This window comes from Bombus huntii, unplaced genomic scaffold (genome assembly GCF_024542735.1).
Source record: "Bombus huntii isolate Logan2020A unplaced genomic scaffold, iyBomHunt1.1 ctg00000062.1, whole genome shotgun sequence".
NCBI classification, from domain to species: domain Eukaryota; kingdom Metazoa; phylum Arthropoda; class Insecta; order Hymenoptera; family Apidae; genus Bombus; species Bombus huntii.
This window is the reverse complement of record NW_026099323.1, coordinates 285,393-308,085: the sequence shown is the minus strand read 5'-3', so window position 1 is coordinate 308,085 and position 22,693 is coordinate 285,393. Positions and strand designations below refer to the sequence as shown.

General features: G+C 36.8%; 3 protein-coding genes across 6 annotated transcripts in view; 2 read left to right on the top strand and 1 right to left on the bottom strand.

Annotated features, from left to right (window-relative positions):
- The window catches only part of LOC126876028 (hematopoietic prostaglandin D synthase-like), a 160,854-nt gene extending 149,121 nt beyond the window's left edge, over positions 1-11,733 (bottom strand). For 2 of the 4 annotated variants that reach the window (XM_050638941.1, XM_050638943.1), the window contains exons 1-3: positions 11,581-11,733; positions 10,869-11,050; positions 9,443-9,738 (exon numbers count right to left, since the gene is read on the bottom strand). The gene's annotated coding sequence lies outside the window, so the exon portion shown is untranslated. Of the gene's footprint in view, positions 1-6,344; positions 9,039-9,442; positions 9,739-10,868; positions 11,051-11,580 lie in introns of those variants that run through there. The other 2 variants (XR_007693873.1, XM_050638940.1) reach the window with 2 other exon arrangements.
- LOC126876031 (uncharacterized) overlaps positions 1-18,058 on the top strand; it is a 142,005-nt gene extending 123,947 nt beyond the window's left edge. The window contains exon 2 of the mRNA XM_050638949.1: positions 16,868-18,058. Within this exon, the coding sequence (XP_050494906.1) occupies positions 16,890-17,972 (1,083 nt within the window). The 5' untranslated portion in view covers positions 16,868-16,889 and the 3' untranslated portion in view covers positions 17,973-18,058. The remainder of the gene's footprint in view (positions 1-16,867) is intronic.
- Positions 13,338-14,331, top strand: LOC126876064 (glutathione S-transferase-like). The gene is made up of 3 exons (XM_050638978.1): positions 13,338-13,344; positions 13,419-13,469; positions 13,727-14,331. The coding sequence occupies exons 1-3, from the start codon at positions 13,338-13,340 to the stop codon at positions 14,032-14,034; spliced, it is 366 nt and encodes a 121-aa protein (XP_050494935.1). The 3' UTR covers positions 14,035-14,331.
- Positions 18,059-22,693: the final 4,635 nt, after the last annotated feature.

Here is a 22,693-nt window from a genome sequence, read left to right as displayed (position 1 = left end):
TGTCTCTACTTTTTCTATCTGGATTCTACAATTTCATGAGTTTCAAAGGATGCGGATAAAACGGCATTATGAGAAACTGTTGGTTGATTCTTCATGGGTTAACGTAATTTTGAAGAAATTCTTCCAGGAACCGGGAAGAATATTAAACATTGCAATCGGATACAGTACCAATTCTGAGAACTTTGAAAATGACACGGTACCACAATGTCGCTATAGAGACCAATATAATGTTACTCTAGAGGCTTTCACTGCTCGAATTGTCACAATCATTTTTTATACTTCCGATCCTTGATCATGCCAAAGCGTTATTTTTAAAAAATAAAATATATAATAGAAGTGTGTATAGAACTGTTGAAAGGGTCCGTGTAACAGACTTTCGGCGATGATCTATACAACTAAAATTCTTAATATTAAATTCAATTCGTAGAATATTCAAATCTATCTATAGTTTGATCGAATCATCGATTATAAATCGACGTAAAATTTTTGGATACTACAAGCGTAGCCATCGTTCAGTATCTCGTAAACGTCTGATGAAGAAGTACATGTTACAAGGCTTATACGTCAAATCTATAGAACACCTGAATATAACTGACTTCCCAATATTTCAATATTCCTGGTCCCATAGCTATATCGGATGTCGATTAATACGAAACATGAGAAGTCAATCAATCGATATGTTCAGTGGCACGTAATCTTGATAAAAGCTGTACAAACTTGCAGTCCTTTCCTTGTTTATAACGGGAAATTGAATACTTTGTAATTAAATTGTAGAAACAGAAGCAATAAAATGTTGCGTGGCCTGTCGCAATAACGTAACGAATCGATATAATGGTTGCCACAGATTAATTAATTAATATCAATCCCGCGATCCTCCATCGCAGCTGTCTTTATTTCCGCGTAGTTTGTATCGAATTCGTCGCGTTTCATCGTGAGAAATCTTTAGCCGTTCCAAAAGTTTCGTAAAGATTAATCCTTCATAATTGAAGAGCGGAAGTAGATAAAGTTGCCAGTATCGAAACTAAAGTTTTCTGGGAAACGACTGTTTATGAGAAATTGTTTGTTTAAGGGAATGTTATTTATTAGAAAAATATAACGATACTTATTTATTACGCATATTATAATACTTTATATAATTTTACGATATCTCTATTCTATCGTTTCAAAGATCTGTTAATTAACGATAAAAAAAATATCTTCTTTATATCTTAAGAGAAGATATGTAAGTCCATTATGTAGTTTGCTTAAGAAGGTCAGTAGAGATTTTCTTATCTGATGGGATAATTGAGGCAGATTTATCTACGCACATGTTCAAGTACGATGGAGGGAGTTTGCTGGCACATGGTGCACACAGTCTAATTTAGGGAACTAATCGTACAACATACATCATACACAACCTATATCACGTATGAAACGTTAAAAACTGTACGAATTATTATGATTACACTTCCCTTCATATTTAGTGATATTAACCTTCATACAAACAACCTCTTCAAGGAAAAACAAAATTCTTTTTCGAAAATGGCACTTCCAATTCTTCTTATTCTCACTATTTAATTGCTAGCCGTATCAAGTAACAACGAAAAAAATAATAATATCTAAACGTTAAGCAGGTCCATATTTTTGGGGATACAATTAAAAAAGTAAATCGTCGGTGGAATATTGTTTCACCTATCAAGAATTTTGGAAGATATAATTAGAAAGGTACAACCTGGGTAGAAAATTGTACTCCTTATCGAGCATTTTTGAAAATATAATTGAGAAAGTGGAATCTGGATAGAAAATTGTTTTACCTACGAAGCATTATAAAAAGTAAGTTTAATAAAACTATACCTTGGATATTTCATATATTTTTTCATATTATACGCATTCGTTAAAATTTTACACTCCCAAACATCCTGCTATACTTGCACAAAAAAGCGCAGTCTAGTAATATCCCCCTCACTGCTCCTCGCATTTTCTTTCTAATCATCTCTCGTTCGCTTTTCCTGATATTATTCTCAGCGTAAGTTCAGAGTGGCGGTTTTTAAACTCAGGAACGCGCGGCTGTTCGTTAAATGAAATATCAAACGTAAGAATTGCCGCAGTCTTAACGCGAGATAATTCATTTCGTGGCACAGAGCGCACGTCGTTGAATATTAATTCATATCTCATATAAGTTGCGAATAAAAAAAGCAGATAAAAGAGGACAAAAATCCGATAATTACCGCGAATCTTTACGCAATTTCAAGAAATACAAAAGAAATTTGTTTGTAAGCATGCTACTAAGTATTATTAGAAGTACTGTACTTTCGATATTTTACATATTCTTGCATATTTTCTACATTTTTCTGTATTTTTGTATCCTTAAACTTTCCGTAAACGCGTAAACGTCTGCGCTCTGACAATGACAAGGAAGATTCTACTGATAAAAATAAAGCATCGAATTTCACCGAACTCTCAGAAATGTAATTCTCAGATCACATAAATTAAAAAGAAAGAACAAAAGAAAATACAAATATATATATATATATACATACGTAGCCACAAATCAATTTGGATCACGACAGATAAAATAGGTAGCAATAATGTCTCCACGAACATTATCATAATTTATTGGAATTTACATAAAAGCCAAAGAATGCTATTGTTTCAATGACACGGCGTTTTGTCGAGTTAGATAAATATGAATTGTGTGTTTGAACAAGTGTTCGGTCGTGTTTCACGCGACGAAAAAGGAAATCACAAGACAAGGTGTCGCCTCGTCGGAAGCAACAAATCGCAATACGAGGGTGGAAATTGGGTGACACCGGGAGGATTACGAGGGATGAGAAATCTGTCGAGAGCGTGAAAGGCTCGCGGTCACCGGGTTTCTCCAGTTCTGTCGCTTTTAACGCCGAGTTCTTCCGCTTCGAGGATAGAAGCTGCGAAATATCGAGGCCATTGTCCAAAGATTTTCAAGAATATCCGATGCAACGTCTTGAAATTTACGAGAGCAAGTCTGATAAATTCTTATCTCTGGTCCATTCGTGGCCAATTTTTTAATACCCTCGTAACTTGTAACGACAAATAAAAATATTGGTACAGGCCAATTTTTTTTTTGGATAAAATCTTGTGTGAATTTACAAAAAATACGATTCTTCGTTTAATTCTTTTCCCTTATTGTCTTTACATATTTGGAGTTTAAACGCGTTATAAGTACGTTTTTTTTTAACATGATTACCTAGAATTCTTATTCTGAATAAATTATTTGTTTCCGCTTCATAACTGTTTCTAAATTACAGTGCATTTAATCATGAAATGCACAGTAACATTTTATACTTTTTACGTTCTAAGGAATTTTCAGGATCGGTTAAAAATTAAATTACAGTAATGGTAATACTCAATATTAATGTCAGACGTGGATACTTCACTGTTTTGTATAATAATTTGTTATCTTGGCATCGATCAAGGTATTTAATATACAAAGCGTACAGATTAATAAGAATTTTAATTAATCCTTCTTCTATAGTATTCACCGTTCTTTTCGAGCTCGTACCATTTCAAATAGACTTTCGAATAGATTTCAAAGATTTGTCTGTTCAAATAAAACGCGATCTTTTTTATTTCCCTATCAGTCGTCCCGTTACTGTTCCGTTGTTTCCAACAGATTGCAGATTCGTTTAAAAAACATTTGTAACGAAAAACAAACCCACTCGCAGAAATGTTATTCAATATCGCATTTATAACTTTCATAGACATCCTCCTCTCGTTGCTATCATTGTAAACAGATTGAAACTTCGTTTGCAAACACTCGCGATTAAAAAAAAAAAAAAAGAATTAATCTTAAACAATTTTATCTTGTGTTCCATTTATAATTTTCATAATTGTCTTCCCGACGTTGTATCATTTTAAATGGCTTTTTTCTATCCATCTATGTTGCAGCGAGATCAACGGTCCTAATTACTAAATTGCACGATGTGTTCATACAAATTCACTTTTTATAAACGCGATGAAACGAAATGAAACCTAAGTAGAGATTTGTTTTCTCATCAAGTATAACGAGTTTTATACTTTGGATAGATTGCCTCGTTGTGAGAAGGTCTTAATCGTTTATAATTGCTATTAAGTAATTGCAATAAGTCATATTTTTAAGAAACGTTCTCACATGCTGTCACACACTCTAATTAGAAAAGGATCATGAAACATTCGGTTTATGATATTATTTGTTTGTAAATCTTCCTGCTTCCGGAAACATTTTTAAATATGAAAATATTTATATACAAAATTAAATATTTTTTTCAATATCAACACTTCTTGCGTTTATGTTGTCCTAGTCAGAATTATATTATTTCGTGTATCCTGTTGCTTTTTATATGATAGTCCTCCCGTTGGCCGCGAATTCGTTATCAAGCCTGAGGCCCTCGTCACTAGTGTCACTATCGACAATAAAGGTACCCCACCCGCGACCGGACGATGGAGAACTCCAACACGGAATCGCAATCTCCCGCGAGCCCTGCCCGGGAGGGCGCCTCGAGCTCGGACTCGGAATGTGACTCGAGCTCGGATTCGGATTCAGACTCGACATCAGAAGTGGCATCCGAACACACGTTGTCGGCACGGGATCGTAAGAGTATCGTGCGCGCACTAAAGCGGTCGCTAGGGAAGAAGAAGAGGAAGAAGAAGAAGAAGAAAGGACACCGGGCAACCTGGGTATCGCTACCGCGCTTCAACCCCGAAGCCGCGGACGCAGATCCAGCCGCCTGGTGCACAGCCGTCGGCCTGCTCATGAGGGACCACCGCCTGAAAAACAGCGCACTGTATTCTGCCCTAAACCGTGCCCTAGAGGGTCCGGCAGCGTATTGGCTTACGCAGATAATGAACGGCGACGAGCTCACCTGGCCAGATTTTAAGGAACAATTCGCCGCGCACTTCGGTGGCCAAGAAGTAGCAGCCGCGTCGCTAATCAAGGTAGCCGAGGAACTACCGCGGGACGGCGAAACACCAGGAGCGTACGGAAATCGTATCATCACCCTCCTGGGGTCGAAGTGGCGAAATTCAACCAGGGAAGAGGTACTCGCCGCCACCGCCCTCCATCTGCTGGGCTCGCGCGATGAACGTTTTAAACGACTAGCGCTCACGAGTGACATCACGTCGGTGAAACAATTCCAAAGAGAAATGAAGCCCTTCCTATACACGGAGTGGCCAACGCCCCCGTCGTGGAGGTCATTAGCGAGCTCCGGAAACAAACGAGGCAGGTCTCCCGCCCCCTGGACCAGGTGTGGCCACTGCGGTATTTACGGACATCCGACATTCGAATGCCGCAAGAGGGCGAAGTGGGAACCGAAGAAGGACCCCCGACGGCCGGAGGAAAGCCGACCGGCTGCACCACCAAAAGCGTTGTGCTTTCACTGCCACATGCCGGGACACATCGCGTCTCGCTGTCCATCGCGGCGAGAAGAAAAACATTGCCCCGAGGACGAGCGCCGGGTCGATGCCTGCGTGGTGGAAGCCCCGACGGGTAGACTAAGCCAGCAGGCCACACACGAGGACGTGTAAGTGTCAGGATGGCCGAGTCGGAGACGAAAGGACGCCGGGGCCCCTCTGGAACTTCAGGAAAACACCCTAACCTTGCAACCTAGACCCTAATATAGCCATAACGAAACAATCGCAAGTCCAAACCGATAGCAATCGTACGTCGATCGGAGGATCGTGTGTACTGAGACACTCGACCGGAGTCTTGTTTCGGTGGCGTCGTTGGGATGACGAGCAGTCTTGCTAGAGAGCTGATCGGTGAAGGAAGTCGAGTGTCTTACGAGCAGGGAGTGGTGCACGTGTGAGTTAGAGCAAGGGAACCTGTCCTCCCGTTGGTCACGGATTCGTTATCAAGCCTGAGGCCCTCGTCACTCGTGTAACTATCGACAATAAAGGTACCCCACGCGCGACCGGACGATGGAGAACTTCAACGCAGAACCGCTACCTCCCGCGAGCCCTCCCCGGGAGGGCGCCTCGAGCTCGGACTCGGAGATTCAGACTCGACATATATATTATTATATATATTATATATACTATTATATCTATATAATATATGTATTTATATCTATAAATATACGTATAAATATGTCTATTTAAAAAAATAAAGTTGACCTTCATATATCGCCAATAATATCGCGTGCGTAAAAAGAAACTAATTATATTTAATTCTTTTTTTACATTTATTTATTTTTTATTATTATTTTTTTCACAACTAATTACATTTAATTATTACATTTACATACATTTAACTATTATTACATACATTTACATACATTTAATTATTATTTTTTTCATAATTATATCTCGTTTGAAATATTTTTCCACATAATTAATTGTTTCAAAAACACATATTCCAGCCTTCTAAATGATTTATTTTGCGTATTATACGAATTATTCCATCTATAAATAAATTGTTCTCTCTACACACAAACACGCACACAGTCTGTTAATTACACGAGTTAATTGTAACATTTTTCTCGATAAGTTGACAGAGCAAGGAAAATGAGCGACGAACCTACCTACAAACTAATCTACTTCAATGCCCGTGGTAGTGCCGAACATATACGGTACATATTTGCATATATTGGCATCGAGTATACCGACGAGAGGATCCCCCTACAACTCTGGCCTGAATACAAGGATTGTAAGCGTGAAGAATCGATTTTTACTTTCATCGTTCAACTCTCAGATATCTACCATTTACTCAAACTTTTCTGTATATAAAACTTTCGTTTCACGTGCAGGCTAAACTTACTTAAAGTAAAATTTCATACGGAATAAAGTCGAACTTTTCATTAAGTTTTGCTTCCGTAATATCGTGTTTATCGAATACCAACTTAATTCACTTACGATTCTCGAATTTTTGTGTTGCTATCTTTATTGTTTTCAATGAATCGAAGCATTTCGAATATTTTGAGAAAACCGTAAATAGGTGACTTAAAATAGGAATACAAAAATACTTCTACGTTTCTCGTTAAATTAAAAACTTTTTAGGACTTGTCGGAAAAAAAGGATAAAAAATTGAAATCAGTTCGGAAATGAACAAGAACATAGCTAAAAAGTCGAAAGAACAAAGCAGACATAAAATTCGATCTTCTGTTGCGACATTTCTATCGTAAATGGTATAATAAAAGTTTTACGCAGCATAGTCTTCGATATAATCTTATATGTCGCTTGCAAATGGAGAAACAAAAAATCAACGTAAGTCTGTAAATCAATCCTGTCGGTGTAAAACACAAAATTACGTTCGCAAGAGACATTCGATTTATATTCCTTGCATTTCAATTTTCATTACAAGAACCGTGTACATTTTCTAATATTTTTTCCGTGTTTGGTATTATCTTTTATCCTTGATTTTAAAAACTTTAGGTTCTTCCCAACAGTCAAAAACACGCGATACCCTGTCCATCGTAATCGTAAGAAAAGAAAAAAAGGAGAAAGAAGACATTTCTGTATTTCTTTACTAGGCCATGTTGATTAAAACCGAAATGATTTCGATTCATCTATTCACAAGAACGCAACGGCCTCGGAAGCTGTGTTGTGATTTCCTATCGATCGTTTCCCTCTACACAGTGTTCATATGAGCCATGTTTGTTCTTAGCAATGCCTTATAAAAAGCTGCCTGTGCTGGAGGTAGACGGGAAACCGGTAGCGCAGGCTGACGCTGTGGCGCGATACTTGGCGAGGAAGTACGATCTAATGGGAAGGAACGAAAGGGATGCGTTGATATGCGACGTGCTCGTCGATACTCTTGAAGATTTGGAGCAAGGTGAGTAACTGATGAGATGACTTTGCATTTGTCTCACCACAGAGACAGACGTTCAAGAATTCATTATGAAAAGACGGGTACAAACAAGATACGTATGTCTTTCCGTTAAGCGAATGTTACAGTTTGTTTGCAAAAGTCAGTTTTTAGATTATAGAATTGTAGATAGAATTTAGAGGATAGAAACTTTTAGTAGTCACTTTTAGTTTAGTAAAGTCTTATCGACAATAAGCAGACTACGTTATGATACAACGATTCCAAATGAAGATTTCTATCGACATCACGAATTCGATGGCTTCCAAATTTTCTTCTCTGCAATCTCAGACGCTCAACTGGAAAGAATCTTTTAGATCCCCCGACAAACACTCGACTCAGGTTATCTATTATCGTAATCTTCCTACGGGATTTTTTTTAACTGCGTTGCGTTAACGAATAACGGGATAACATCACGTTTCTCTCAACGCCTTTCAACGTTCTACAACTTTTATTCTTTGCAAATCCCTGTCTCTATATGATAAACGCTGGTTATCCGCGGGAGGAGCGAGGACAACGAAGTGTTACTCAATGATCAAAGACAGGAAGATCCTGGTACGCGATAACGTTACTAATTTCCAATTACGATATGTGTGATTACGTAACATCTGCTGTCTGCATAATGCGTTAACGATCCGCGCGTTGATCGCATAAATATAAATCGAAGGGAATGGAATCGCTCGAAACTCATGCAACTATCCGCAGGTGTTTAAAATCGTGTTTTTACACCGCCAACGTAACGTCACGCCAGTCGAATCGAAAAATTATTACTAGACAGAGAAGGTGAACAAAAAACGAGGTAAATAGGCTACCGATTGAATAATATCATAACGATCGTATCTCTGGTTTTGCTCGTCTTTTATATTTGTTTCAAATGTATAAAATATAATCGTATCGATATCGTCCACGATTAAAGCTATCCATCCGCCATCGACGAGGAACGAACGATTATATTTTATCATTTATGCGAATCCTTCTCTTCTCTTCTTTTTCTATTTACGCCCCTCGCCTTGCTTCGTACCGCCGATGATTCACAATTCGATGCACCTGAACAGCTGGAACGTCGCAGATTTTTCCGTACGATAACAAACGTGTTTTTGATGGCCTGCTTTAAACCGTGACGATCGCCATGACGTGCATCAATTGTCGAATGATGTAGTGCGACGATACTCCTACGCAACTTTTTTTTACGCTGTTTTTTCCTCTATTTTTTCTTCCTGTGTGTTATCACATGATCATGAGATACCTGTATAGAAGATGCAAAAAGTCTGTGAAGAATTTACAGATATTTAAGATTATCATAATGATTAAGCAAAAGCTAAGACGCAAAGTATTGCTCAAGATGTAATTATGTAATATTTACTCAATTTCTAGAAGACTGTTTATATCTTGTTGTTATTCTTGATATGGAGATAAATATAGTATACTTTATTAAGACCTAGATAAAAGACTTTTTTCTCGTTTCTCTTCTCTTACTTAATCACTAAGAGTTATATAACGTTTATTCGATAATTCTGCTTCTCCTGACCTTTCCACAAATGGTTGTTTATATCTCGACATTCTTGGTACTTTTAATCAAATTTTAATAACAGTACTTTACTCGTCAGAAGTAAATAAAAAAGCTCTAAGTAGAAGCAAGGATTTACTTACCTTTCCTTTCTCGAATCTCAGTTAGCAATGTTGTTCCTCTTGAAAGATTTTCCAAGTTTCCAAGACAATTTCCACGCTGGTAACATTGTATATATTTCAAGTATCGTGAACCACAGGAACTTGTTGAGGCAATATTGAAGAAAGCAAAGAGAATAAAGAAATTGTAGGAACTATGAGAGGCTACTCCTTCTTTCACAACTTATTTTCTCTTCGTTTGGGGGGAAAAACACAAATGAACGTAACGGTTGGTTTCATATACGTTTCAGCTATCTGCTACTGTCGCATGGAGGAGGATCCTGAAAGGAAGGAAGCGAGGATGAATCAACTTTTGAACGAAACAATACCATTGTACCTGACTAAATTCGACCAGATTATTGGCAAATATGAAGGATATATCATTCCTTCTACCGTAAGATTTTTTATCCAAATTTAATGTTAAAATTTTTAGTCTTTGTGCAAACTGGGCCATGTTGTCCATAAAAAATTATTGAAACTTTGTTGCGACAAGACAGCTTTAATTGTTGAGAGCAGAGTGTATCTTTAAAATTCACTCCTGTTAGTCTATGTACAAATGAATTTGCCAAGATCTTCAGCTTTTAGATAATTATTCATGTATCTTCCTCATCAAGTTTGATAGAAATTATTACTATCGTAATCAAAGCAAAGATTAAGATATGTAAAATCATTTCTCTGGATATGACACTCTTGTTTAATGATTGATAAATGATACCATTCGAAATATCATATTTATATAATATATAATGATACTTATAAGTGTAATCACTTAAGTACAGATATCTGAATTTTTCTCACTGTCACTGACATAGATACGTATTATCGTTCCTTAAATTACTTGACCAGTTTATTTCTTTCATCACTGTGTTATTATATAATAATAATAAATAGTCACATTAAATTAATTTAGTATGATTATGTTGTTTAATAATACGTGTTTCATTGCAAAATATTTAGCGATTGAAGAGCTCATAGGAAACATGAAAGTGAAAGAATACTAGAATCTAGAGTTTACAATTTCAATTTCTTTAACGAGATATTTATCATATCACACAATTCCTGTAAATGTATTTGTAATTATATCGCCGAAGAATTGTATTTAATTAAGCTATGAAGTTGTGGAATCGTGAGAAGGCTTATTTTTATAGAACTGTCTAATTTCCATTCGACATTGATTCAGGATACACATTACTCTTTTTTACATAATACCAGTTTTGTCATTTTTAATTAACAAATACCTCCAAAGGTTGAAATTTCTAAAATTATCCATTAAATTCTGACAATAAAATAAAAATCCAAATTCTTCCTAAAAAGCTAGTGATCTTTAGTTAAGAGTTCGATTTTTCACATTTTTCAAGGTAAATTAAAAAAATTGTTTAATAGAGGAGGTACAAAATAAATGTATCCAAACCTTTTTTCAGACGACATGGGCGGACTTCGTATTTGCAGAGACCCTTGAAAATTTCGAATATATGTTTGGGGCACCAGTTTTGGATAAATATCCAGCTCTTCAAGCATTGAAGAAAAGGATTCATACAATACCGACCATTTCTGATTGGCTGATTAGGCGCCCATTCACAATCAGCTAAAAAGCTAAAAACGTGTGGAAAAAAGATGACCAGTACACCAGTATATATATATGTACGCTGGCATTGCTATGTTGGTAAATGTTCGATGTTATACGTGTCGTAAAATGTAACAGTTCTATTTAAAAAAAAATTTTCGTGTCTATGAGTACGTTAAAAGTTTAACTATAAAAAGTCTCATCTGAGCTGTGTTCCTTTATGTGAAGGTATTATTGTGTGTAATATTGTGAATTACGACTTTTCCTCTCCGATATTCGTGAACTGAATCACGGTCAACTCAGCTTGAACTAAAATCCTAACTAAAATCGTCACCAACAAATCCGATGGTCCCGTGCGCTAGGCACACCCATCCTTAGCTTTCCTCCGAGACAGCATCGTCTCCCAAGACAGTTCTGATTTTACATCCTTCGAACGGTCAATATCCTTCCACCCGGTAGGACACACCCACAGATCAGTCACTTATTCATCTCGTACATACGCATCAGCGTAACTGCCTTCGTTATAAGTTGTTGGAATAAACGGTGAAATATAACTTACTATACTGTGTCATATTCATTTAACCACCTCTTATCTTAACCGAAACAGGGGAACGATTACTTCGCGGCGTCGATTCACCGAATCGTAGCGAGAATTTACGCCTCTCGCTACTGCGACTGCGTCTCTCCGCGAACGGTCGTAACACATTGATCGACAGAAGTACTAAACTCTAATAACATAAATTTATATATTTTCTATTTCCCAGCCACCAGTTTTATAGATTTTTCTATCTTCTGTACTACTTTTATCCCTTTTATTTTTTCTTACATGAGATTATTGTAAATTTAATATCATTTGTTCGCAATATTTGTTATTTATCTTTCCTTGAATTTGAAATTTCGCGCTTCAATGTTGTGTGTTGTTCGACGTTTTATCGAACGATGTTTATCGAACTAGTTTATGAATACATACATAATCATTAAAGAATCTATAAACCTTACTAGTTTGTTTTTACTAAGTTTTGTTACAGAAAACATGTTCTCATAAGTTTTCAACTTTAATTTATGGAAATTTATTAACCTTAAACTATAAAATCATTCAATGAGTCTTTCCGGATGTTTTTATGTAGTCATAATTTCACATATCAGCACAGCTCCACCAATAGGATAAGAGTTACATGGAAGCAACAGAGGGGAAGAAGAACATATAGAGATCTAAAGGTTATTTTTGTCTCATTCAAGTTTCTGTTAACCGGCTTGGAAATTTCCTGTGCTTGTTTCGACTTTGAAGTCTTAAAAAAAAATTGTAAGTAAATAGTATATATATAGTATATATATCCGGAGTCAAAGTTTCTCTTTATAAATAATAAACCGTTTAAAAACTATATTTTGTATGTTTTTTCCTTATTCATAATTAAATAATAAATATGAAATACTTCTACAGAAAGCCGACATCCTTCAATTAACCGAACAGCAGATGATTTAAAAATTAGTAGTTGAAAGAAATAAATGTTATTACATGTTCATAATTGATCGATAAATTTAAATATACAATTAGAAAATGTTTCTTAAGTTTGGAAGAATATATAATCATGCTGAATGTTTTGTAGTTACGAAAGTTGTATACAAACATACATTGTACATACGACTAGTAATGGTACTAAATTACTGTTAGAGGGTCTTGGGTGTATAGAACCATATGGTTAAATTAATACTAGAGATAACGAATCGTGCGAATGTAATTAATATTTTGAAATGCGTTGTTTGCATTAATTGATAGTTTTCTTATAAACTTTTTTATAAACAATTTCATTGCTATAGAAAAAAGATAAATGCCGGTAATATGTCTATCCTACTTAAATAGAAAGTGCAATATTTTGTTATAATATTTGGCGCAAGTTTATACATTATTACATCCAAAAATAATATTCTTTTTATATCTAAGCTATATTAAAATATAAAGATACAAATAGCTATGCGAGTAGTTAGTAGTTGATACTTTTTACTTAAATTGTCTTATACTTCATAATTTGTAATAATATAATTCTTATCATCAATGATTCTTTGTTTTTACTTTGTATATATTATACTTCCAGGAAGATGCCGCTCTATAAATTGACTTACTTCCCAGTTACGGCATTAGCAGAACCAATCCGTTCTTCTTCAGCTATGCTAGTATTCCATTTGAAGATGAACGTATCAAAAAGGACGTCTGGCCAGAAATAAAGCCCTGTAAGCTTAAAATTTAAAGAAATTCTGTTTCTTAAATCTCATCTTTCCTAATTTAACTAAAGTAGCTAAATAAAGTAGAACACAATTATGCAGAGTATAACAGAGATTATTGTTTACTCTCCATTGCTCTATAAGATATGTGGGAGAACAATAGGTATTGTTAAGGAGACAATGCCCTTATTGATGCCACTGTTGATACTATTCATGATATTCGTCATAGTGAGTATCCAGTGCTGTTTTGCATAAATCTTATGAGAATCTTGATAACAGATAGTACATATCTGTTCAGGTATTTATTAGTTGAAATCCGATTTAATATTTGATTTAATCGAACGATACACGTATGTCAACAATACAAGACAAAGGATTAAAAAGGATTGTAATTCTATCTTCAGTATCATTTAAATTTCGCACAACACTGTATTCAAATTAGTATAACATTAGCGAATAGTATTTAACTGAAAACAAATTTTCAGAAATTGCCGCCTTCCACTATGAGGAGGACGAGAAGGTCAAAGCTGCAAAACGCAAGGCTGCTGAAGAGACGCTGCCGTTCATTTTAGAACGTTTGGACCAGCAAGTGAAGGAAAATGACGGCTACTTCTACGATGGTACTCTCTCTTGGGCTGATTTAACATTCGTTGCTCTGCTCGATTATTTGAACTTTATGTACAAGTCTGATCTGATCGAGAATTACGAGAATCTGAAGCTGCTGGAGAAAAAGGTCCTCCTTCTGCCCAAGATCAAAAACTGGATTGAGAGACGCCCAGTTAGCGAATTCTAAACTTCACGATTGCTTATGGTTTTATAAGCGTTTAAAGATTGCGGTCTTAGTGTGTTGAGAGAATGAAGAACGAATCGTGTTGATGCAAGTTTGTATGGAATATACTGATTGCTTTTAACATTCATTAGTTCCAGTTATTACCGATATTTTTGTCATTTAGTCAGGGTTTTCCCTTTAGATTACGTTGTGATAGAGAACTATTATTTGTGTATTCCTACAGAAACATACGAACTATATAAACTGTTGACACGATGTTGTGCTTTTGTATTATAGAGATAATAATAAAACCATCAAACAGTCATTAATTATGTTTTTTATTATATTCATTAAGAATTGAAGATTACCTCCTTGGTGATCTTGATAATATCGTATTTTACAAATGTTGAACAAAAAAAATGTATGATTATTTTATTTAATACATTATGAGGGTTGCTTTAAAAAAAATACGAGTTACATATTTCTTTGAAAAAAGCATGATTTTTATCGATACAATAATGTTCTTCTGTTATCGCTTTAAAGTTGAGTACTTCGTTGAATACACGAGAGAACTCGCCTACAGCAAACAAGATACGACCGTGTGTAAAGTAATTAATCTGTTTGCTCGTTGCTAGCTACACATAAGGCTTGCGTAAAAAAAAATATGCATTTCAGTTCAGGCGGAGAATTATGTAGGAAGTCATTTTGTCGATCAATAACTTAGTTAATAAAAGATCAAATTTTCATGTACATAAATGTAAGTAACGTTCAAGTATTGATCATTACATACAATTTTTCTATAATTCGATATCTTGGTCACTTACATCTTACAAATGATATATAGATAATATTTATGAGATACATTGGAGCTATCTTTTAGTTAACGCCATTTTTTCTTGTTTTCTCTGTACTTTTACTATTCTTCCAAAAATATCAAAGGATCGATGACTTCAAATTAAACTAGAATTGCTTCGGTATATTGTCAATCAATGGCTATTTGTATGCACATCTATATCAAAGGAAAACCGATTGCAAAATTAATTACCCTTGCAACTCCGCAATCTGAAACTATGTGTGATCGACCTTGAAGATGACAAATCTCAATGTTTGAAGTAGTACAAAAGGATGATAATTTAATTTCGCTTTATCAAACTGTACAAAATTTGTATACACATACAGAAAAAAAACGGAGTTCAAACATTAATCAACATGAATTATCGGTTATTATTGCTGAGTAATTATTAGGATTAGAGCTTTGGAGTATCGATCGTATCGAGTTTTAACTATCGGTTTCCGCAATTTATTGTTTTTCTAAATTATGTCTGAATGGTATCAGTTTTTGAATATTTTATAGTTTACACTCCAACATACTGACGTAAGCTATCGAAAATAATTGTAAATTATGCAATATCATTTTTTTTATATTTCATAATCTAAATTTCAATCTATTTTTTGTATTTAACATCCCTTTTTTATTGTTCGTGTTCCGTCTTGTACGTTCTTCAAAAAATCTTAATTTTTTTTCAAATAAAATCTTGTGTGAATTTACAAAAAATACGATTCTTCGTTTAATTTTTTCCCTTATTGTCTTTACATATTTGGAAATTAAACGCGTTATAAGTACGTTTTTTTTAACATGATTACGTAGAATTCTTATTCTGAATAAATTATTTGTTTCCGCTTCATAACTGTTTCTAAATTACAGTGCATTTAATCTTGAAATGCACAGTAACATTTTATACTTTTTACGTTCTAAGGAATTTTCAGGATCGGTTAAAAATTAAATTACAGTAATGGTAATACTCAATATTAATGTCAGACGTGGATACTTCACTGTTTTGTATAATAATTTGTTATCTTGGCATCGATCAAGGTATTTAATATACAAAGCGTACAGATTAATAAGAATTTTAATTAATCCTTCTTCTATAGTATTCACCGTTCTTTTCGAGCTCGTACCATTTCAAATAGACTTTCGAATAGATTTCAAAGATTTGTCTGTTCAAATAAAACGCGATCTTTTTTATTTCCCTATCAGTCGTCCCGTTACTGTTCCGTTGTTTCCAACAGATTGCAGATTCGTTTAAAAAACATTTGTAACGAAAAACAAACCCACTCGCAGAAATGTTATTCAATATCGCATTTATAACTTTCATAGACATCCTCCTCTCGTTGCTATCATTGTAAACAGATTGAAACTTCGTTTGCAAACACTCGCGATTAAAAAAAAAAAAAAAAGAAGAATTAATCTTAAACAATTTTATCTTGTGTTCCATTTATAATTTTCATAATTGTCTTCCCGACGTTGTATCATTTTAAATGGCTTTTTTCTATCCATCTATGTTGCAGCGAGATCAACGGTCCTAATTACTAAATTGCACGATGTGTTCATACAAATCACTTTTTATGAACGCGATGAAACGAAATGAAACCTAAGTAGAGATTTGTTTTCTCATCAAGTATAACGAGTTTTATACTTTGGATAGATTGCCTCGTTGTGAGAAGGTCTTAATCGTTTATAATTGCGATTAAGTAATTGCAATAAGTCATATTTTTAAGAAACGTTCTCACATGCTGTCACACACTCTAATTAGAAAAGGATCATGAAACATTCGGTTTATGATATTATTTGTTTGTAAATCTTCCTGCTTCCGGAAACATTTTTAAATATGAAAATATTTATATACAAAATTAAATATTTTTTTCAATATCAACACTTCTTGCGTTTATGTTGTCCTAGTCAGAATTATATTATTTCGTGTATCCTGTTGCTTTTTATATGATAGTCCTCCCGTTGGCCGCGGATTCGTTATCAAGCCTGAGGCCCTCGTCACTAGTGTCACTGTCGACAATAAAGGTACCCCACCCGCGACCGGACGATGGAGAACTCCAACACGGAATCGCAATCTCCCGCGAGCCCTGCCCGGGAGGGCGCCTCGAGCTCGGACTCGGAATGTGACTCGAGCTCGGATTCGGATTCAGACTCGACATCAGAAGTGGCATCCGAACACACGTTGTCGGCACGGGATCGTAAGAGTATCGTGCGCGCACTAAAGCGGTCGCTAGGGAAGAAGAAGAGGAAGAAGAAGAAGAAGAAAGGACACCGGGCAACCTGGGTATCGCTACCGCGCTTCAACCCCGAAGCCGCGGACGCAGATCCAGCCGCCTGGTGCACAGCCGTCGGCCTGCTCATGAGGGACCACCGCCTGAAAAACAGCGCACTGTATTCTGCCCTAAACCGTGCCCTAGAGGGTCCGGCAGCGTATTGGCTTACGCAGATAATGAACGGCGACGAGCTCACCTGGCCAGATTTTAAGGAACAATTCGCCGCGCACTTCGGTGGCCAAGAAGTAGCAGCCGCGTCGCTAATCAAGGTAGCCGAGGAACTACCGCGGGACGGCGAAACACCAGGAGCGTACGGAAATCGTATCATCACCCTCCTGGGGTCGAAGTGGCGAAATTCAACCAGGGAAGAGGTACTCGCCGCCACCGCCCTCCATCTGCTGGGCTCGCGCGATGAACGTTTTAAACGACTAGCGCTCACGAGTGACATCACGTCGGTGAAACAATTCCAAAGAGAAATGAAGCCCTTCCTATACACGGAGTGGCCAACGCCCCCGTCGTGGAGGTCATTAGCGAGCTCCGGAAACAAACGAGGCAGGTCTCCCGCCCCCTGGACCAGGTGTGGCCACTGCGGTATTTACGGACATCCGACATTCGAATGCCGCAAGAGGGCGAAGTGGGAACCGAAGAAGGACCCCCGACGGCCGGAGGAAAGCCGACCGGCTGCACCACCAAAAGCGTTGTGCTTTCACTGCCACATGCCGGGACACATCGCGTCTCGCTGTCCATCGCGGCGAGAAGAAAAACATTGCCCCGAGGACGAGCGCCGGGTCGATGCCTGCGTGGTGGAAGCCCCGACGGGTAGACTAAGCCAGCAGGCCACACACGAGGACGTGTAAGTGTCAGGATGGCCGAGTCGGAGACGAAAGGACGCCGGGGCCCCTCTGGAACTTCAGGAAAACACCCTAACCTTGCAACCTAGACCCTAATATAGCCATAACGAAACAATCGCAAGTCCAAACCGATAGCAATCGTACGTCGATCGGAGGATCGTGTGTACTGAGACACTCGACCGGAGTCTTGTTTCGGTGGCGTCGTTGGGATGACGAGCAGTCTTGCTAGAGAGCTGATCGGTGAAGGAAGTCGAGTGTCTTACGAGCAGGGAGTGGTGCACGTGTGAGTTAGAGCAAGGGAACCTGTCCTCCCGTTGGTCACGGATTCGTTATCAAGCCTGAGGCCCTCGTCATTAGTAGGCTCCCAATATTTTCTATTTGACAAAACATACTTGTTGCTATTACAGCTACAAATATTTTTACAGTCGACGGTTTTGCCGTGAATCATTGGCTAACATGTAAAATCGAGAAAAAACATGGTTTATTGTGATGGAAATGTGGAAAACCGCAAAACCGATATAGAAGGGAAAATAAAGGAAAGGAAGGTAGGGATAAGTAGAAGCTTGGGCCCAAGTTTAATTCACTGAAACCGAGCTGCTTGTATTATCACAAAACAAAATTGCCAGTACGTCATTTCCGTACTCTCGTCCTCGCGAAAATGGTTTTGCTCGTTAAGAAAAAACGAAGAGGCAGGGAAGAGAGGAAAAAGCAAACGGAGAGCGCTTTTAAAAAGCTGGTGAACCGTGTGTTACCACAACGAGACACGCGGTGCTATTTGTCGCTTTAAATTGTGTCGCAACTCGTTTTTGAGATCTTTGCCAGGGACGCGTTAAAACACGCTGCAAATATATTTCTGGCTTTTCTGTGGTTTAACTGAAATATGACAAATAACGTTGTAAAACATATGTACTTATGACTTACAGAGTAATTGAGTGTACAAAATATATAGTATACAAAATAGCCAGCGATTTAGGGCTTTAAAAGATCAAAAGAAAAGAAAAGAAGAAAGATAATATGTTGTGGCAGTCTAAGTCGATCTAAGAAAATAGATAAAGGGAGGGAGGGGCAAAGCTAGTTAATCTGGAAAGAATCCAAGCGTCAATTTCAAGCATTTACAGAGAATCGCTATTGAAAGTTCAAAGGCCGACTAGTGAGCTTCATCCTATCTCATTTTTTAATCAGGCGATGGATCGACGAATCGTATTGATTTCGAGGATTATTATAGTTCTGTGGGAATTTTAAAGCGTGGTTTGCCTAATCTTGTCTCGTTAGCTACAGACTCTTTGGCGAGCAGTCTGAAACTTGATCCAGTTTCGAGAAAATGAAAAATTCGTTTTTCCTCTTTGCTTCCCTGTTCCTTCTTTCCTCCTTTTTCCCTTTTTACATCGCGTTAAGACCCGTTAAATAATATTGACTGCCGTGGACGCTGGCTGAGAAGTGCACTTTATAACTAGCTTTAAAATCACTGACGTCGATGAGGACAAAGGTAAGTTAGAGGGTCATTTATCTGAGCTGGTGTTTCAAACTATTTCCGGCCAGTACCTTTTATGTACTTTCGCTTCCGCTAACAAGCAACGCGCCATGTCCACTGTTCTATTATACCTTTCCGCTGTCCCGTTTAATTCATGTACGTATGTTGGGCAATTATTTATTCTTATACCTTTATCCCTAGCAAATTTATACATTCGATTATTTAAATATTCTTTACCATTATCGCATCTTAATATTTTTAACCTCTTGCCCGTTAAATTTTCGGCTTCATTTACGAACTGTACGAAAGAATCAAAGACCTCATCTTTTGATTTTATACAATAGATCCTAGCTATTTTACTATAATCATCGATAAATGAAATGAAATATTTTTCTCCATTGAATCCGGTAGTCTTAAAGGGACCACATACGTCCGTATGAATAATTTTCATTATTTCCCTAGCCTTAGTTCGATTATTTTTGAAAGGTAAGTTATGCATTTTGCTTTCTATACACACCCTACATTTCAAAAGTTCCTTTTCAAATTCATTCGGTATGCCAGTCACTAGCTGCTCTTTACCCAAAATCTCTAAATATTTAAAATTTACGTGTCCTAGCATCCTATGCCATCTTTCCTTTTTACTCATACCACTACGTTCGGTGCTGTTTACTAAGTGCTTCTTCCCTTTCAATATACTTTTTATTCTATATGTCCCATTCTCTTTGAACGCTACAGCTGTAAGTTTATTATCCTCATCTATTACTTTCGCAATATTTCCTTTGGAAATAACCGTATTCTTATTGTCTGTTAGTTTACCTAAACTAATCAAATTTGCGGACATTTCTCTCGCGTAAAATACTTTCCTCATATTTATTTCATTTTGTTTTCCGAATGCTTCAAAATAACTTATAACATTCCCAACTTTTGTCGCTTTTATCGGTCTATTATCGCCTAAATATATATTTACCGGTTCTTTTAGGTCGATAGATTTATCGAAATAATTTATATTATTAATTATGTGATCGGTACAACCGCTATCTAATAGCCACACTATTTCGTTCTTACTTATTTCATTCGTCTCACTGCTGTTTGCTGCGTGCGCCGTTGCTGTCCATATGCCTGCTCTTGAGTTTCCATGCTCGCCCGTGCCGGTTGTTGATTGACGATGAAAGTTTCCACGTCCTCTGCTCGTATTGCCTTTGTTCCCTCTTCCTCTGTTTCGACCACGTGTTGGCCCATGCCAATAGCCGTTACTGCTTCCCGCTTGGACGCCATTTTTACACTCTCTCGCAAAGTGTCCTAATCTTCCACATCTGAAGCAGCCTTCCTTTTTTGCAGAAAAGGCGTTGGTTTGCCTTTCTCCTCGATTGGATTTATTTTTCTTCTCTGCTAACTCTATTTTATTTTTTACATACGCTACCGTTTGATCCTCTTCTTTCAATGCGTCTATTATGTCCGCTATGTAGCTGTATTCTTCGGGTAACGTATTCAGCATGTAATTCAGCTTTTCCCTCTCACTTACTTGTGCGCCCGCACTTTTTAATTCATTGATTAATTTTTCAAAGTCGTTAAAGAATGATGCTGAATCACTGTAGTTCTCCAGTCTTATGTTTTCCAACCTCCTTCTGCATACGATCTGCAGTGCCGTCGACTCTTTCAAGTACATTTCATCGAACCTTTTTATTATATCATACGCCGTTCTTCCTTCCCTAACATACTCCAATTGTCTGTTCGATATTGCACTATAAATTATATTTATCGCCTTCAAATCCTTTTTGTCCCAGTCCTCGTCGTCTCTTTCGTTCTTCATTCTAGTTGTAACAACCTCGCATTCCTTATATTTGAGAAACATCGTGATTCTTTGCTTCCACATTCCATAATCCTCACCATCGAATATAGGTATCATGATTTCCGATCTCTCCATTTTAATTGATTCTTCTTTTTTTTTTTTCTTTTCTTACTCAAGCGTTCCTACGTGCTCGAAGTATATTTTGTTCCTCTGAAAGTTTTTTTTTCTTTACTGAAAACTCACTCGCAAGATCGTAACCACGCACTAAATATCTTGCAAAACTAGTAACCACGCTCTGCTACCATGTTAAGGAAATTCGAGGATTTGGGAATACAAATAATTGACTACATTTCCCACACAACAGTTATACATCTATATTACACTCTGAAGAACGTCTTGCACGCACGCTTGTCGCCAACCGACTATCCTAGATTCTTCTAACATCTGGCAACAGTCTTTTGTCTCCACTAAGACCTTGACGCCCTCTGGCCCTTACACACACACTCTCATGTACAGTGTAAATATATCACTTCCCTTAACACAATTATCCCACGTTAGGTTCAATCAGGTTAGTCCCACGCGAAATTGATCCAACCATGCGAAAACGAGTGTATTCTGATTTCTGTCGCAGATACTTCTGGCTAGTGCACTTCTTTTACGCTTCTCATCGCGACTTTTGACGACTAACGAAGATGTACAGCAGTCTGACAGTCTACATGAAAATGATCATGATTGCGGTCTGTGTACCGCCCGCCCTTCTTTCTGTTCTTCCGTTAAAGACTGGTAAGTTGATACTGATGAATTATGCGATCGAAATCCTATATAATGGCTACAAAAAATATTTGCATCATTATTCTCGTTTCCTAATGAATCGCTGTTTTAATCAAATTTTATATTGCATCAAATTTCTGTAGTTACACGAAAGTACTAAATTATAGAAAACTTGATATACACGGATTTAATTAATTGATAAATTAGTCAATATATAGGCATTATTATTTCACGTGAAATTTTACAACGTCAAAAACCTAACATTCCTGTACGAGCAGTATTAATCACAAATTGTGAGAATGCCTACTGATAAGAAAGAAAGATAATATAGAAAACGCAGACTTATGGAAAGAGAATCCCTGACATTAGACACGAATACGCGATTTCACGAAATATTTTATGGTATATCTAAGATAGAGAATATATATAGAGTACATATAAGTATATGTAATATCGGAAAATAAGGATAGAAATTTTTTTTCGATTACTTACAATTTATTAATATTAAATTGAATATACAAATATAAATTGGACAGAGAACGATATTTAACGGAAACTAAATGCAATACTCGTATCTATATCAAATAACTTTACAGTTATTTGATCACTCTCGTCACAACGAATCTAACACACACACTCCCTCTCTCTAACAACTCTATCAATTCTCACGACTCTACTCTTCGACGACTCAATTAG

Bases quoted from the DNA above. Each gene is read 5' to 3' on its own strand.
- LOC126876064 (XM_050638978.1), top strand. The intron at 13,470-13,726 runs GTGAGTATCCAG...ACAAATTTTCAG, and splicing joins TATTCATGATATTCGTCATA to AAATTGCCGCCTTCCACTAT.